Source organism: Pipistrellus hanaki, assembly GCF_964339955.1.
Source record: "Pipistrellus hanaki genome assembly, chromosome: 9".
NCBI classification, from domain to species: Eukaryota; Metazoa; Chordata; class Mammalia; order Chiroptera; family Vespertilionidae; genus Pipistrellus; species Pipistrellus hanaki.
The window spans coordinates 47,851,616-47,869,762 of record NC_140511.1 but is presented as its reverse complement, the minus strand read 5'-3'; the positions used below and the strand labels follow the sequence as shown (position 1 = coordinate 47,869,762).

The 18,147-nt window shown below is 42.3% G+C and overlaps 1 protein-coding gene across 1 annotated transcript; it reads left to right on the top strand.

Moving 5' to 3' along the window:
• The first annotated feature begins 1,947 nt into the window (after positions 1–1,947).
• Positions 1,948–17,911, top strand: TMEM9B (TMEM9 domain family member B). Its single transcript, XM_084893496.1, has 5 exons — positions 1,948–2,155; positions 5,125–5,216; positions 8,738–8,846; positions 10,678–10,812; positions 16,763–17,911. The coding sequence occupies exons 1-5, from the start codon at positions 2,051–2,053 to the stop codon at positions 16,916–16,918; spliced, it is 597 nt and encodes a 198-aa protein (XP_084749622.1). The 5' UTR covers positions 1,948–2,050; the 3' UTR covers positions 16,919–17,911.
• Positions 17,912–18,147: the final 236 nt, after the last annotated feature.

Genomic DNA, 18,147 nt, shown 5'->3' with positions numbered 1-18,147 from the left:
GATATACTGTTTTTTTAAGTATTTCTTTAAGACACTGGGAAACCAATAATACTGATTTGCCACTCCTCTGAAAGAAACTTTAAAAATTATCTCTGCTTTGGTACTAAATTTGTGTTGCTTTGTTTTTTGGGGGGCTGCAGTAACTTGTCAGCAATAGGGACACCAAAATCTCCAGGAACAGAGAGAGAATATCCTGACCTCATACATTGTCGTCATAGTGGGCACAAGCAAGTGATAGTATGGCACACCAGCAGCGGAGGGCAGAACATCTAATTAAAAAGGCCTAGTGATGCACATGGTAAAAGAGAGGACTCATGCTCAGAAATAACTGGAAGAACTGTGTGTGTGCACACCTATGACCCGCCACAACCACTAGAGGCGCAATCCAAGTAACTATAATCATTGATGGTGTTTGTGACTTCATCTGTTCTCAGGCACCGGTGTGGCCTGGAAAAGTGCTGGGGAGGTCAGAAAGGATGGGGTAGAGAAGTTAACTGTCCAATGAAGTTAATTTTGCATTTCTCAACAGTCTAGAGAGCTATCTGATTTCTGCAGATAAAGCTGGCAAAACCTTGGTCCCAGATACATCAATTGTCACTTCTGCTTCCTAACCTTCAGACCTTCTCACTTAAATTTAGAGAAGGCTCATTTTACTCTCGACCATCCAGGGGATTTTTCAGGCCTCAGAAAGTGAGAGGGCCCAGCTGGGCCTGTGTCACTCCTTACTAGGCAGAAGGAATAAAGTAGAGAAACCTAGTCCCAGGGAAGCAGAGAAAAGGAAGGGGGACAAGTGGGCACCAAGGCCTGACTTGCCTGTAAATAGAACAACTCCGATATTACTTGCCATTTGGGACTCAAAGGGGCTAAATATATTTGGTGCAATATCAGACATGTTCTTGTGTTAAACTCTAGCATCGGGAATCAAAGGAGAAAAAAATATATAATCAAAGGAGAAAAAAATCGTAAAAATGCTCTGGTAAAAAAACATTTCCACAAATAGGAGGCCACCTTTTAAAGATGAATCTGAAAGTCACCCGGGTATTCCATGGGAGCAGAATTTGAAATCCATGAAGACTTCAACCTCCTATTGAGCCAAGAATAAGGAGCCCAGGAAGTTTTGTCCAAGGTCATTCAGCAAATCCGTAGGGCTTGTGATGAACCCTGTACCTTTTAAACTATTATCTCCGCTAATGGAGGACACTGTGCCATCTCCAAGGTCCTTCTAAATTCCTTGCAGAGGATGGCCCCCGGGGAAAGGCGGGTCAGCGCTTCCCTAAGACTTAGAGGCCAGCCACCCCCCACCTTCGGAGTCCTGGGCGCAGGAGGCACTAGGACGGGTCTTTCTTTTTCTTTTAAATATATTTTATCGATTTTTTTACAGAGAGGAAAGGAGAGGGATGGAGAGAGAATCATTGATCAGCTGCCTCTTGCACACCCCCTATGGGGATGTGCCCGCAACCCAGGTACATGCCCTTGACCGGAATCGAAGCTCTATCCACTGAGCCAAACCGGTTTCGGGTCTTTCGCCAACTTCACACCTTTCGGAGCCAGCGGGGGGCCGCACCCGCGAAGGCAGGGCCCAGGCTGTTGGAAACCTGGGGGGGCGGAAGGAAAGGGGGCAGATGGCGTCCGGGAGGCGCACGGGCGGCCGGTCAGTCCCGAGTCCCTGCGCGATCCCCGACCTTCAGACGGGGCCCCGCGCTTCCCGGGAAGGGGGGGCTCGGCCCGCCCGGCCGGCCGGCGGGGTTCTCCCTGGCGGGAAGGCGCCCCACCCCGCGGCGCCTGCGCCCCGGAAAAACATGCCAGCGCCTCGGAGCTTGGCCGGCCGAGGCTGCCCGCCAAGGGCCCCTCCGCGCCCCCGGGTCCGAGCGCAGGCCGGGCGGGCGCCGCGCAGCCCCGGGCCCTGCCGCCCGGAACCGTTTCCGGGGCGGAGGCTTCGGGGCCGGCCCGGCGGCGGGTGACGCGGGGCCCGGGCGGAAGTGCGGGCGGAGGCGCCCGAGCCGGAGCCGGTCTGGGGGCCCGGGCTGCGGGGCCGCTCGCTGTGGCCGCGATGGCGCCTCGGTGGGGAGGCCTCCTGCGCCCCGGCTCCCCGCTCGGCCTGGCCTGCCTGGCGCTGTCGGCGCTGCTGCTGGTGCGGACGGCGGACGCCGCCAAGGTGGGTCCCGCCCCGCCGCGCTCCGCGAGCTCCTCCCCTGCCTCCCCTCCCGCCCGCGGGGGCTCTCCACCTGCTCTCCTCCCGGCCCCGCTCTCCTCCCGGCCCCGCTCCCCTCCCGGCCCCGCCGGCGTCCCCTGGCCGCGCAGCCCCGGCCCCCCCCCACCCATCTCCCTCCAGCCCGACCGTCACCGCCCCGCGCCCACCTCCGGCCCTGACGGCGCTGCTCCCTTTCCCGCCCAGATGCCCCGCCTGGGCAGTGCCCACAGCCTGGGCAGCAGCCCCTCCACCTCCTCGGCATTGCCCTTCCGGGCCCCCAAGCACCCACCCCAGGTTTTATAACCTTCCCGACTCTGGGAGCCTTGAACGTCAGCCTGACACCCTGCCGGCCTACCTGCACCCCCACCAGCCTCCCAGACCGCCATCCGCCCCGTCCCCAGCCCAAAAGGATGGAAAGTCTCCTTCCCTCCGAGGTCTTCCCTCTCAGGAACGAAGCCATTTGTTGGAACTTGCCTCTACCTGGCAGCACTCACCAGCCTAATACCCTCGCTCACCCAAACCCCTCCAGGCCCTCTCGAGCCCTTTCTTGCCTTCTCTGAAACTGGTCCTTTAGTGGGGAAAAGGAGGACCCAAACTTACAGGAGAGATAAGGATGTGGCGCCTTCTCCCCGGCCCCATTTCATGGCCCTTCTGATCCCCTCATGCTGCTTTCTAGCCCCACTCCTGTCCCTACCGTCCAGACCTGACCCGGCCCCATGCACACTCGTGCTTCCTCCTTGAGGAGTTAGCTTGTGGTTGGGGAAAACAGAAGGAATTCATGTTAATGAGACGGGAAAACTGAATGGCGTTTGCATTTCTTAAAAAAAGAAAAAAGAAAAAAGGAGCTTTATAACATCTTTAAATATAAAGTTTGGGAAAGACACATCACAGGCAGACAGATGGGGGGGGGGGGGAGGGGTTGGAGTTCTTGCTCAGGGATTCTGTTGAACTCTTCCCTACCTCCCACCAGAAACAGGAACAGCAGCATGTCTCCTGACTTTCAAAACATTGCTGGCACCCTCTGCATATCTCTTTGTCATCACTTTAGGTAGGGTATTGCAATCTCGTATTTGTCAGTTTCCTTTACTAGGGCACATCCTAATTACAGGCAGGAACCAGGCCTTATGCTGATCCACACCACCTCATTGAGCAAAGGTCTGGCTCCAAGCAAATGCTCACTCAATGGTTGCTGAATGAGTGAATGAATTATCAACAGTTCAGCCAGACATACCATATCTAAGAGCAGGGGGCCTGGTCCTCTGGGACTAAGGAGCCACTGCCTCTCAGGTGGACTCCCCTTTGCTGAGGAAGGATCTTCTACTTCCCCTCAATTCCTATATTAGTCACTTCTTTCTCCACCTCCACCTCGTGAAATTTCCTTTATCCACAGTTGTCCTCTCTGTAGGGAGCAGAAGCAAAGTTTCCTGCAAAGGGTAGACCAAACTGATCTCGGCTATACTCAAGCTGCTTCCCTAATGTACTTTCTTTCTCATTGTAGCTGAGTGTCTCTAAACCTTCAGCCCTTCTGTAGGACTCTGGCCCAACCCCTTCTGTCCTTATCAGTCAATGCCTTTCTACCAGAGCATGGAAGAATGTTGATAGAAGAATGGAGACTTGGTGTTTTGGGGTTGTTGTTTTTTTTAGTTTGTTTGTTTGTTTGTTTTTAGTAATTTTTACAATAGTTTGATTCCTCCCAATCCTTTTATAATCAACATTCTAATTTGTAGACATGTAGAGAGCGCCTGGGAAGGCACAGGGGCATGTCTTTAATTATTGTCAGCTGAATCCAGTTAGCACCCCCACCCCATGTCCTGGAAACATACTTTGCCAGAGGCAGGAGTGTTATCAGCTTGACCTTCAGCACAGGTGCTAGGGGATGGGTTTTATTATTTAAATCCAGCCAGGAATGGATACTACTCGAGCCCACCCAACAATATACTTAATCTCCTTTGTCTTGACTTTTTTTTTTTAAAATATATTTTATTGATTTTTTACAGAGAGGAAGGGAGAGAGATAGAGAGCTAGAAACGTCGATGAGAGAGAAATATCAACCAGCTGCCTCCTGCACACCCCCCTCAGGGGATGTGCCTCAGGGGATGTGCCCGCAACCAAAGTACATGCCCTTGACCGGAATCGAACCCGGGACCCCTCAGTCCACAGACCGACGCTCTACAGCTGAGCCGAACCAGTTTCGGTTGTCTTGACTTTTAGTAAACTTCCTGGTTTTTGCTGTATAAAATAAACATGCTGTATTGGCTCTGGGTCCCCTGTCCTGCCCCAGCTTTTTCCTTCTATCTCTGTGTCTGTCTCTTGGTTTTCTCAATCCCCAGCAGCCCCTACTCAGGAACTGGATCGCTCTCTAGCTGCACTGGACTCGGAAAAGAGAGATACCCACATAGACACAGCTATCTATGTATCATATCTTTCTACTGACAGGTAGATGGTGATAACATTAGCACAATTTGAGTGTTATCTGACCCATAAATGTGATTAATCAGTTATAGGTCAAGCACTAAGTATTATTAAACTGATTTTATATAATATTTAATGATTCATTCGCATTACCAAAATGAACTTGTATCTCTCAAAGTTATTTAAAGTTTTAAGTGAATGGTTTTAGAATGTTTGGTAGGGGGTGCGTAACAAAATGTATATGGTGCATTTAAAAAAAAATACTGATGATAGCTCGGCCAGTGTGTTTCAGTGGCTGAAAGTGGACCCAAGAACCAGGAGGACGTATGTCAGGGCACATGCCCCTGTTGTGGGCTAAATCCCCAGTAGGGGGCGTGCAGGAGGCAGCTGATCAATGATTCTCATCATTGATGTTTCTCTTTCTCTCCCTTCCTCTCTCTGAAATAAATAAAAACTTAAAAAAAAAAAAATTATATTAACCTGTCAACAAGCTCTATACTAAGTTTCCATTTTGGTTACAGAATTCGGAGGATGTTCGGTGTAAATGTATTTGTCCTCCCTATAAAGATATTCCCGGACATATTTATAATAGGAACATATCGCAAAAAGATTGGTAAGTATTCTTGATTGTTTAATTACCTGTCAGATTTCTTTGTGTGGTTGTCACTGTTCGCCCAGAATGTTCATCCAGTGTATTGTTTTCTTTTTAAGTATTTCTTTCTAAGCAAAAGTGTCAAATTCCATTTCCATTTGAAAAAGATTAAGACCCAGAGTGTATGATGTAAGCCTAAAGTAATATAGCATAAACTCTAAACCCCAGATAGGGTGGGTTTTCTATGGAGATGGGGCAGAGTTTGTATCACCAGAACTTCCTTCCTTTGCCCCCTTAAATTTTGGCCCTCTCTCTTGCTCTTCAGTGAAAGGTAAGCAAGCCTCATTTATCTGGGTTATAATTTCGACAGCTTGTAGGTTCTGGTGGTACAGTGCCAAATGTAGGAGATTGTGCTTAAAAGTGTCTGAGACTCAGGAAGGAATGGGAATGAATCATGTATACCCGTTTCCCAGTTGGTGTGCCAGGAATAGGTTATAGGTGTGATATTGATCCATTCGGCTCTCAGGGTAATCAGGCATGCATGTGATGATTGAGATCCTGACTGGCTAGCCACCAGCAGCCTTCTCTGTTTCTCCCAGGGGACCTTGCCAATGATAGCTTTTTCTGCATGTGCCATACAATGGTTGGGAAACAGTTGTTTCTGTCACAGGACGGATGAGGTCATTCCCATGGAATTGTCAAAGAAAAATAGCTCCAAATGCTGTGTACTTCACATGTACTTGATTTTATAGGTAAACAGCTGCAACAATTTGAAAACAAAATTAGATTCACGCGGTTATAATATTCCAAGCTGACTTGGAAAAAGAAAAGGTAGCATTTGAGCTTGTTTAGTTTTTTTTTTTTTTTATGTTATTGTCTCTTCTCATTTTGGTTCAATCTGATTTTTGATAAGTATGTTCTTGAGAATTTATGAATGTTCACATTCCACTTAACTTGTCTCATATTGCAAAGTGATTTAGCTATATTCTTATAGGTTTTATAGCAGCAAGTTATTGATACAATATAAAAAAAGCTCAAATAAGTTTTGTTTTTTCTATAAATTTTCTAAATATATTGAGCACTTATAATTTATTGTATTAGTAATAAAATATGACTATTATTTGAGTGGCAAATGAACTCACTATTCAAGTGGTTAACACTAATCTTTTCACTGACTTTTCTTATTCTAGATTTAGACAGAGCCATATGTTATTCATCCCTGATTATTGGTCAGAAGGGGGGGGGTTGAAAATAAACAGTGGAAACAAGGCATGTTTGGGATTTTTCTTCCCTCCCAGTTTCCTTCCTGCAACTTAGTCATTTACTGAGAATAGGTGTGATATTACCTAGTTGTCACTGACAAAGTTTTTTTGTATTAAATATATTTTATTGATTTTTTACAGAGAGGGAGGGAGAGGGATAGAGAGTTAGAAACATCGATGAGAGAGAAACATCGATCAGCTGCCTCCGGCACACCTACTGGGGATGTGCGCACAACCAAGGTACATGTCCTTGACTGGAATTGAACCTGGGACCTTTCAGTCCGCAGGCCAACGCTCTATCCACTGAGCCAAACCGGTTAGGGCCTGACAGAAGTTTTTAACTGGCAGAAGGGTAAAAAGCAAGTTATGTTATGGCCTTATCTGGCCCTAGATAGACAGGGTGTTCCCCCCAAAATGTATACATACTTCACCCCTGATAGGCTCAATTCTTTGTTTCTTTCTTTTCAAATGTAACCTATTGGAATTCATTATCCAAAGTGTATATACATTTTTTGGGACACCCTGTATTGACCTTTTGGCCTCCATTGTGCTTAATTGTTAACTTTAATTCTTCATTGACCTCTGCTGTGTGACTTAAGAAAAGTTGAGTTCTCTGGTTTGTGTTTGGGGGTGATTTGAAGCCAAAAATACCCTCCCTTTGGCACTAGGGGGAGGTGTTGCCCAGTTCCTAAAGTGGTTGAGTTCTGTATCTGGGTTCTGCGTTTACAATGTCTGGCCCTTCAGAACCAACCTTCCTGCTTCCTCTCCCACTCATCGTTTAATTAAACTGTATTCTTCAAAAGAAACACGCAATTACTCAGCGCTTAGATTCTCAAATAATTCTTAGGTATTGTTACTCAGGCTTCTGAAGTTGAAATAGGAAACTAAATGGGAGATAAGTCTGATATTCCTGAAGTTCAGAGAGTTACAGGAGGGCTGACCTAGGAGACAGGAGCCCTTGATTTGGGTCCTTTTAGCTGGTAGTTTACTCTGTAATCTTGTACGGGTGACTTCTCTGAAAGTATTGGGCTGGATGAACTCTGATTCTGAGCTAGATACTCCTGTAACGGATTTAGCTTTCTCTGTCCATTTTATGCCTGCATCCAGCTGGCTACATTCTTAATCTTCTATCTGTTTGGAACAGATATCACACACTTGTATGTGTGAGTTGTGGGACCTTACCCTTATTTGAAATTCTACCGTTGAAGACTTATTTTTTTTAATAATAATAATAATAATTATTATTATTATTATTATTATTATTACTAGAGGCCCAGTGCCCGAAACAAAACGTACATTTTAATAGGGCAAATGGAAAGAATCAGCCTAGAGCATTGGGTGCCCCCAAGAAGGATGGTGAAAAGACAGGAAATTATAGTAGAGTTCTTTTGGCAGCCAGAAATACTCAAGGAAGAGATGTCAAAGGGAAGAAAATTGCCCAGCAGAAGGCAGGAAGACAGAAAAGTTTGCCTACTTTTGCGGAAGGTGATCAGAGTAGTAGACTTTTGTTAGCTGGGAAAAGTAATAGCTTAATTATTTCCTAGAATTGACAGATTTCTGGGAAAATGCTTTTTTATTATATAGAACTGCTTTTTCATAAATTATAAATATATAGCTTGGAAAATAGAAAATGTCCAACAACAAAAACATTCAGCCTTTTATTTTTGATATACTTCTTCCAATTAATCACTTTTCATTAAAAAATGTTTGTTGTCCTAATCCTCCTTCTTCATTCTTTTTCAGTAGACTTTTGCTCATTAAGACAAGTAATTATTTCTTACTGTAGCTTTGAATGTTCCGGTTTCAGAATTTACCAACTGCTAAGTGTGATTAGCCATTCATACACCAACTGTGGCAATTAAGAATGATGTTAGTTGATTCATAGAAGAGATAATCTCATATTTTAGCAATGCCCCAGGTCACTTTAAATCATTTAAAGCAGTTTTGCTTGGTAACTAAACAAGTTTGAATATGACTCAATCGGCTAAATAGTTTCTAATCCCATTTGGGATTTTTTCAGGTGCATTATAAACTTCTAGCAGTAGCACCTTTGAAAATAGTTACTGTATATGTGTCTTTATGGTTTCTTAGACTTTTAGATCTTACCAAATTGCTGATATCAAAAGAGAAAATTATTTCACTTCCCTTACTGATTATTTGTTCCTTATATTCTTTCATTGGATAAGTTCAATGATTATACCAGATTTCAGGAAAGTTTTGAGCAGTGCGAATAGAAAATCGAGCTAGACTTGAGCAGTATTTTATCTTTGTGTTTTTCAGTGATTGCCTTCATGTTGTGGAGCTCATGTCTGTGCGGGAGCCTGACATAGAAGCATACTGTCTGCGCTGTGAATGCAAATATGAGGAAAGAAGCTCTGTAACAATCAAGGTGAAAAACAAAAATCCATCTTTTCTGCTTCTGGAATAGTTCTTGATAGTACTGAGACAGGAAAAAATTTTGACATATGAATTCTATTTTAGTTACTCCAATACTACTCACTACTGACTTTACCTACTTCCTCATCTCCAAACCCCAACCCCAAAGAAACAGTAGGCCTGCTCTCTACCTGCCTCATTGAGATGCTTTGTGGATTAATTAAGATAATGTACATAGGCATGGTATGTGTAATAGCACAAAAATGCCCTGTGTAATTAGCATATTCCAGAAAAATGTCCCAGCTTCTCCGTGGGTCACATGTGCCAGAAGATAGAATAGCGTGATGAGATCCTCTTCTTCCTACCCTCTCAACCCTTAGGAAAAATTATACATATAGTTCTATTCCAGAAACATCACTTCTGGATTTTAAGATTTCCTTTCTTTATTTGCTATAAGAAATGGAAGGTGGATTGCTCTGATCACCATTTGGACCTCTAATGAGTTCAGTTATTTTATTGTGGTGACTAACAGTTCTCTCCCGAATTTTTTTTCTATATGGAGCTCCCATTCCTTTCCCAAAAAGAGGGCACATGGGAAATCTGGGAATGGTCAGCTATAACAGTTACAAAGATTTCTGGTGTGGTTGACCCTGTCAGAGAGCCCCTGCTCCAGCAGGGTGCTATCCTATAGAGAAATTCTCACTGTACTTTTTAATTTTAAACAAAAATTTTGATGTGTAATTTATATACCCTAAAAGTAATTCATTGTAAGTGTACAATTCCATAAATCTTAGCAAATTTTAAACAATTTGTAAAAATCTAGATTTAGAACATTCCTAAAGTCCCAAAAAGATCTCTCGCATCCATTTACAGTTAATCTCATTCCTACCCTCAGTCCTAGGCAGTGGCTGTTCTGCCTTGGGTCTCTATAGGTCTGGACAGTTCAAATAAATGGAATCATACAGTATGTGGTCTTCTGTGACTGGTTCTTTCACTTAACATAATGCTTTTGAGGTTTATTCATGTTGTAACATATGTCAGTACTTAATTCCTTTTTATTGCTGAATAGCATTCTGTTATATGAATATAGCTTATTTTATTTATCCATTCATCAGTTGATAGACATTTGGATTATTTCCAGATATTTACTATTATGAATAATACTGTCATGAATATCTGCTTACGTGTCTTTGTGTGGGTGGCTATGTTTTCCTTTCTTTTGGGTAGATTTCTTAAGAGAGGTAAGTTTATGTTTAACTTTTAAGAGACTGCCAGATTGTTTTCCAAATTGGTTGTACCATTTTACATTCCCCTCAGCAACATAGGAGGGTTCAGTTTCTCCACATCCTTGTCAACATTTAGTATTGTCTGTCTTTAATTAAAGCCATTCTTGGGGATGTCAGCACATGCATTAAGATCTCAAGAAAATCAATGGCCTAAAACGTATTTTTTACATCTAACTTGATCTAAAAGAGTATTCTGTTGAAATCCCTGTGCATTGCATTTTCTGCTAGGTTTCTTTGATGTTTTCTTGACAGCACTAGGACACTGTATTCAGGTGAGAAATTAAACTGTGCTAGCGATAGTGATTAGCAGTAAGTGAAAATGGAGTTCTGAAGACTTACAAAAAGATCTCAAAGACAAAATGCTTACCCCCCTCCCCTTTTTTTTAATACTTTGGTGAAGAGTTGAATTTGTTTCTTATGTTGGAATCTATATAGTTGATATAGTAATCCTGTATACTTAGCAGATAGACCAGTCTTCATTGCGGCTTTACTATAGTTATACAGAATTGTGACTCCTTGGCTTGAACAGAGATGTAACTTATTTTCAATTTCCTTTAGGTTACCATTATAATTTACCTGTCCATTTTGGGCCTTCTACTTCTATACATGGTGTACCTTACTCTGGTTGAGCCCATACTGAAGAGACGCCTATTTGGACACTCACAATTAATACAGAGCGATGACGATGTTGGGGTAAGTTCTCAGCATGCCCTAGCTGACAGATCATCATCATGAAGTAATATAAATGTTCATGTACTGGTGCAGATAGTCAACTAGAGAAGCTAAAGACAGTTCTGATTTTAGTATATGTCTCTTTATGGGGAAATTGTGTTGTAAAGCCACAAATATGGTGGTTTAAACTGATGATCTTTAGTGAGTGTGTTATACAAGGCTTTGCTCTTCAGTGCCCAGGGTGCAATTTTCATTACCTTTCCCTGTTTACTTTGAGAAAAGCATCTGAGCTAGCTTTCTGCCCACCTGAACACCTTCCCTGTTAGCATCACCAAATATCATAGGAAGTAGAGGCTTTAGTGAAGGAAAGTATGAAGATCATACTGTTTTCTTAATGACATGTAACTTGATAACCTGCTGATGTTTTATACACTGAGTGGCCAGATTATTATGATCTCTGAATGCATAATAATCTGGCCACTCAGTGTGTGTGTGTGTGTGTGTGTGTGTGTGTGTGTGTGTGTGTATATACATGGGTGTGGTCCGGTCAGCCTGGCCAGGGGAAGGGGTCAACCTGCCTGCTAGTCGAACTCCTGGTCGAGGGGACAATTTGCATATTAGTCTTTTATTATATAGGATATACACTGAGTGACCAGATTATTTTGCATTCAGAGATCATAATAATCTGGCCACTCAGTGTATATCTTGTTATTCTTCTTAAAAATCTGTGAACTGCCGAACCGGTTTGGCTCAGTGGATAGAGCGTCAGCCTGCGGACTGAAGGGTCCCAGGTTCGATTCCAATCAAGGGCATGTATCTTGGTTGTGGGCACATTACCAATGGGGGGTGTGCAGGAGGCAGCTGGTCGATGTTTCTCTCTCATCGGTGTTTCTAGCTCTCTATCCCTCTCCCTTCCTCTCTGTAATAAATCAATCAAATATACTTAAAAAAATAATAAAATAAAATAAAAATCTGTGATCCTTAACTCTAGAGAAACATAAAACTATCACTCCAGGTTCTCCTCCTATCTATTCGTCCATACAGTTGGTATATTCAGTGTATAAATGTTTTGTGATCTGCTTTTTGCGTCAACATCTTTCAAAAATGTCCAAAAAATGACATAGTCCACAAACTTGTTATTAATTTTAACTTAGAGAAATATATTGTTTGTTTTGTTATTATCCTGTTTGGGCTTATTTCCAAAATTTCATTATTATATATATAGTTTTTTAGAAATTACTTATTTTGAATTACTTTATTGGACTATGTTCCTTAAAGTAGGTAAAATTCAGTAAAGCTTCAAGAACCAATTCCAAAAGCTAACACCAGGATGAGCCCTTGCTAACCACAGTCAGAAGCCCTTTTACTCTTAAATGGCTTATGGACCTGTTGAAAAAAGATGGGAAAGTGGATCCTGACTAGATGGCTTGAGTAACATCTACAAACAAAGCCTCCTTTTTTATTTATATATATATTTTATTGATTTCAGAGAGGAAGGGAGAGAGAGAGAGAGATAGAAACATCAATGATGAGAGAGAATCATTGACCGGCTATCTCCTGCACACCCCCTACTGGGGATTGAGCCCTCAACCCGAACATGTGCCCTTGGCTGGAATCGGTCCCGGAACTCTTCAGTCCACAGGCCGATGCTCTATCCACTGAGCCAAACCAGCTAGCGCCAGAACCTCCTTTTTGATCAATACATTATTGTCTCTTGAATATCAGTTATGAATATTCAACTTATTTACCCAAGATTTCATCTTAGTTTTGTTAAGAACTTTCGTAGAAACATCTCTATTTACTTCTTTTTCCTTGTTTCTTTTATGAATTTATCCAATACAAAATGAGTTACTTTTTATTATCAGGTGCCATGCTAGATACTAGCAATAAAGAGATGAATAAAACAAATAGACATGTAGGCAGGCCGGTATGGATTAGTGGTTGAGCATCGACCCAGGAAACAGGAGATCATGGTTCGATTCCTGGTCAGGGCACATGCTCGGGTTGTGGGCTCCATCTGTGCAGGAGGCAGCCAATCAATGATTCTCATCAAAAGATAGGGTTAAATAATTCTTTGTTGAAGGGGGCTGCCTGCATTGTTCATTGTAAGATATTTAGCAGCATCCCTGACCCACTAGATGCTAATAGCATCTTCATCCCAGTCATGACGGTAAAAATTGTCCACAGATATTGCCAAATGTTTCTGGAGAGCATAATCATCCCCAGTTGAGAGCTAACATATGAAAATGTTGTGTGTCAAAGGCCATATAAACCATTTCATTATAAGGCACATAAATAAGAAGTCTGACTTAAACTACATCACTTACAGCATTAATTATCTAGTTCCTGATTTTAGGAATAGATAATATCAAAGAACATAAAAGAAATGGATGCACAAATGTATAGACAAAAACATGTAGAATAGGCATTTGATTGGTGGGGTCATGTGCTTAATAACCTTTTGTTCACCAGTGATAGGTTCTCTGTGTAAGTTTACCATTAGAGAACATAGTTTCTGAGAGGCCTGGCTGGCTGTAGAGTATCTGTTAAACTGATTGTCGGCACAGAGAGATTTTCAGACCAAAGCTATGAATTTTTTTAAATATATTTTATTGATTTTTTAGAGAGGAAGGGAGAGAGAAAGCTAGAAACGTCGATGAGAGAGAAACATCGACTAGCCACCTCCTGCACACCCCCTACTGGGTATGTGCCCGCAACCAATGTACATGCCCTTGACCGGAATTGAACCCGGGACCTTTCAGTCCGCAGACCGACGCTCTACTACTGAGCCAAACCGATTTTGGCAAAGCTGTGAATTTATGGTAACAATCTGTCACCATATAAAATAAAAAGAAGTTAAATTTAAATTTTATAGTTGTTGCTTACCCAAGATGAGAGTTCACTATGTGCTTTTAAAAGTGCTTTTGTTAAATTCTCAATTAAATTGTTTTATTTTTGTTTATTGTAGAGCATTTTAAATCAAGCAAGAGTTAGTACAAATAGTTCAGAAGTTCACTGTAAGCAGTCACAATATTTACTATATTATATATCCATGACACATCATTGCTATTATCAAAGCATTACATTAAAACATGTTTTGTATTTATTGTAATTTTATCAGGTGTGAAAAGAACAAACATATAAAAAGGGTAAATCTCTATTTGCATTCTCCAAGCCTCCACGACCATGAGCAACTAGTTCAATCTTGTTCTGATAGGTGGAGAACAGACCAAAAGAATTACTATTTTGTTTAGCCCTTTAAATTTGTTCCTTTAAAAGATCCTACCCCCCCTCCCTCATCTTGAAGAGTAGATAGCAGGATTATGAAATGGAGAGGTGCTCTGCTGAAAAAGTACATCCTTTTTTCTAATCTTGTTTATGTCAAAACAAGCCAATGGTAATAATATTTTATATACAAGTTCATCACCATATCCTTATAGTGTCATTTTAATTTACCTGAACAAAATCAGTATGTTTAGACAATATGACACCAAGTCAAGGTTAGGTGAGCTTAAGTCTTGTATTTGTGCTTATTTGTTAGATGACCTTGGATCGGTTTATTTCTTGGTAGGAAATTGAGTAATCCAACAACTTCAGCCTTCCTCTTCCCTCACCTTATTTCTTATATCTTCAATACATTTTTAACTTTATGAAATTGTTATTTTTATTTGAAGATTAAAAATAAAAATTTAATAGGCTTTGCACAAGCTGTTACATAAATTAAGTGAAAAGTTGAGGGAATTTTGGTAAAGAAGGCAGGGAAAGATTATTTATAGAAAACTTTTGATGTGATCAAGTACATGTTTTGGTATAAAAAGAAGACTAATCTCAGCTGGTTTGGCTCAGTGGATAGAGCGTCAGCCTGCAGACTGAAGGGTCCTCAGTTCTATTCCCAGTCAAGGATATGTACCTCAGTTGCAGACTGATCCTCGGCCTTGGTTCGGGTTGGTGTGGGAGGCAACCAGTCGATGTGTCTCTCTCACATCCATGTTTCTATCTATCTCCCTCCCTTCCATTATCTCTAAAAAAAAAACCAATGGAGAAATATCCTCGAGTGAGGATCAACAAAAAAAGAAGACCAGGTATTATAACACTACATGGTTATGGTTATATTTAGGTATATGGTGTGTATAGCTTTCTATAGACATGCTGTTGTCTGTCCTGGATATATAATAGAACTTTTGAAAGCATGCACAACAAAACCATGTTGTTTCTTTACTAGAAGCAAAGTTTAGTTTAAGAGATACAACTTGTGACTTGGATCCTAAGTTGGAACATTTAGAAGCTTTGTTAACCGGGGTTTGGGAAAAAGATCAAGGAAAAGGCAAACAAAAGCAGTAAGTTAGTTTTTAATGCTTTTTGTCATTTAGGCAGCTGTGTTTATATCTCCTTCACAGATAGATTAGCAGAGTGGTTTCCCCTGTAATGACTACAAACATCAGTGGCATTGGTTTACTTTGACCCGGATAAGTTGGCTTTCTACACTGATACTTGGATAAGCCTTCAATAGCCTCTTTCTAAGGCAGCAACTAGCACAGAAGCCATAGTGCTCAGCATTGAAAGATTCAAGTCTTTTTTGAATAGAAATTCTAAAGTAGTAATTCTTAATACTCTTGGTAATAGAGGGTAATTTTAGCATATGAGGTGTCTCTTTTCATCATAGATTGGAGAAGAGGTAAACCAGTTCATTTAGTGTTTCTGTTGAGGGGGCAGGAAGAGATGAAAATCAACCAAGATAAAATCTTATCAACTCATCTCCCAGGGTGAATGTGGCCCCAGCTGGCAAGTAACAAGCCTATCTAATAAAAGAGTAATATGCAAATTGACCATCACTCCAACACACAAGATTGCTGCCCCCATGTGCACACAAGATGGCCTCCACAAGATGATCAGCAAGGCGGGGGGCAGTTAGGAGGGACCAGATCTGCAAGGGAGGGCAGTTGTGGGTGATCAGGCGAGCAGGGGAGGGCAGTTGGGAGGGACAGGGCCTGCAAGGAAGGGCAGTTGGGGGCAATCAAGCCTGCAGGGGAGGGCAGTTAGTGACCAGGCTGGCAGAGGAGGGGAGTTGGGTGTGACTGGGCCTGCAGGGAAGGGCAGTTGGGGATCCAGGCCTGCAGGGAGAGCAGTTGGGGTGGGGGTGAACCAGGCCTGCAGGGGAGGGCAGTTGGGGGAGAACCAGGCCTGCAGTGGAGGGCAGTTAGGGGTAATCAGGCTGGCAGGGGATCAGTTAGGCATCAATCAGGCTGACAGGGGAGTGAATAGGGGGTGATCAGGCTGGCAGGCAGAAGCAGTTAGGGGCAATCTGGAAGGCAGGCAGGCGAACAGTTGGGAGCCAGCAGTCCTGGATTGTGAGAGGGATGTCTGACTGCCCATTTAGGCCCAATCCTACCCTACACTGGCAGTCAGACATTCCTTGAGGGGTCCCAGATTGGAGAGGGTGCAGGCTGGGCTGAGGGACACACACACACAAACACACACACACACTCATGCATGAATTTCTAGTTCTAATATAATGGGAGTCAGGTAAGACAGGTCTTTTCTCTGCTACTGTTTAGCTATACAGTATTGAGTGAAGCAAGGAAAAGTCCTACTTTCTGAGTCTAGCATACAGATTTTAACATGAAAATAGATTTTCTTTCCCTACTCATTAGGAAAGCTTCTCTTTAACATAAATGACCATTATCTTTATCTTTGGTCCCTGCTTCTTAAGGGAAATGTCTTTGGAAATGGTGACTCATGGGAACATGTCACAGATACCTCCTTATTGCTTATGCCACTTGAACCACCTATTTCTGCAGTTGAGTTCAGCCTACTTCTAGCAGTTGAGTCCTAGAAGTGCTTGGGCAAATAGATGGTCTGGTCTTTGAAAAATCCAGCTGCTTCTGTCTCAGGCTGGATAACTGCTGTTTTGTGTGTGTGTGTTTTACACCAATTATGCCATCTCTCATGTTCTCCATTCCTGGGTTTTCAGGATCACCAGCCGTTTGCAAATGCCCATGATGTGCTGGCCCGCTCCCGCAGTCGTGCCAATGTGCTGAACAAGGTGGAGTATGCCCAGCAGCGCTGGAAGCTTCAAGTTCAAGAGCAGCGGAAGTCCGTCTTTGACCGTCACGTTGTCCTCAGCTAACTGAGAATCAAATTCAAGGTAACTAGAAAGCAACAACGCAGACAACAGGAAAAGACTGACTGATTTTTCTTGGGTTTTGTTTTAATGCCCTGTTGATTTCACCAACTCTTGCTGGAAAATTCAAAACCCGAAACAAAAATGTGCTTGAATTTTTTTCCTTGTTAACATATTAATAGAGACATTTTTAAAAGCACACACCATGTCGCCAATAAACCTTACCCTATTTATGACAAAGTACATCTGCCTATAAATTATCTTCAAGTCCTTTACCTGGAACAGGCATTCTCTTTTTCACCACACAGTTTTAACTTGGTTTCCAAGATAATTTTCAGGTGGGATTTTTTGGCAAGGGAGGGAAGGGATGTGTGAGAACTGCTTAACATAACTTTTCTCAAGTCACTTTACTATAAAAAACTTTTGTAAATAGACTTTATCTTATATTTTTAAGTTTCATTTCTATATTGCAGTGTGGCCAGCCTCATCAAAGCCCTGACTTATCCTTTTTGAATTTTGCACTGACTGAATTATAGTTATCTGGTTGGCCAGTAGCTGCACTTTATGGTAAACTAGATCTGAAATGCCTGGTGCCTCTTTACAAAATGCAGATTTTCTTTTAAGTAATTTGATGTCTGATGCAATGCATCCTAGAACAAACTGGCCACTTTCTAGTTCACTCTAATGACTAAACATAGTCTTGGCATGAGTGGTCTTTCTCATCCCCTAATATCTTTAAGGATGAATCCTAAGGACTTGGATACTTGCAGTAAAGAACTTTTCTTTTAAGCCAAGCCATGGATTGATGACATACACATATTGTCAGCATTTCTGGTCAGGTTGAGAGGCAGCTGTTTAAGCTCTGGTGTTTGCAGCATTGAACAAGTAATGGAGTTCTGCATACTTCCCTCTGAAGGGTATAACAGTCATTGGATAACTAGCTTTTTTCTTCCTATGTCCTCTTTGGAATGGAACAATAAAAATAATTTTTGAAACACCTACCAGTCTATCTATGTCTCTTAACTTTTCTCTCCTCCCTCTTTTGCTATGTGATGAACTTGGAGATGCAAAGGCATGTGCACCCTACTGTGAGATTACTGTTTTAGACCAGTCTAATCATGAAACATTGGTACTAAATTGTGTGTGTGTGTATATATGTGTGTGTGTGTGAGTGTGTGTGTGTACAGAGAGAGAGAATGTGAGAGTGTATGGGTACTAAGATAGGCCTCTGAAAG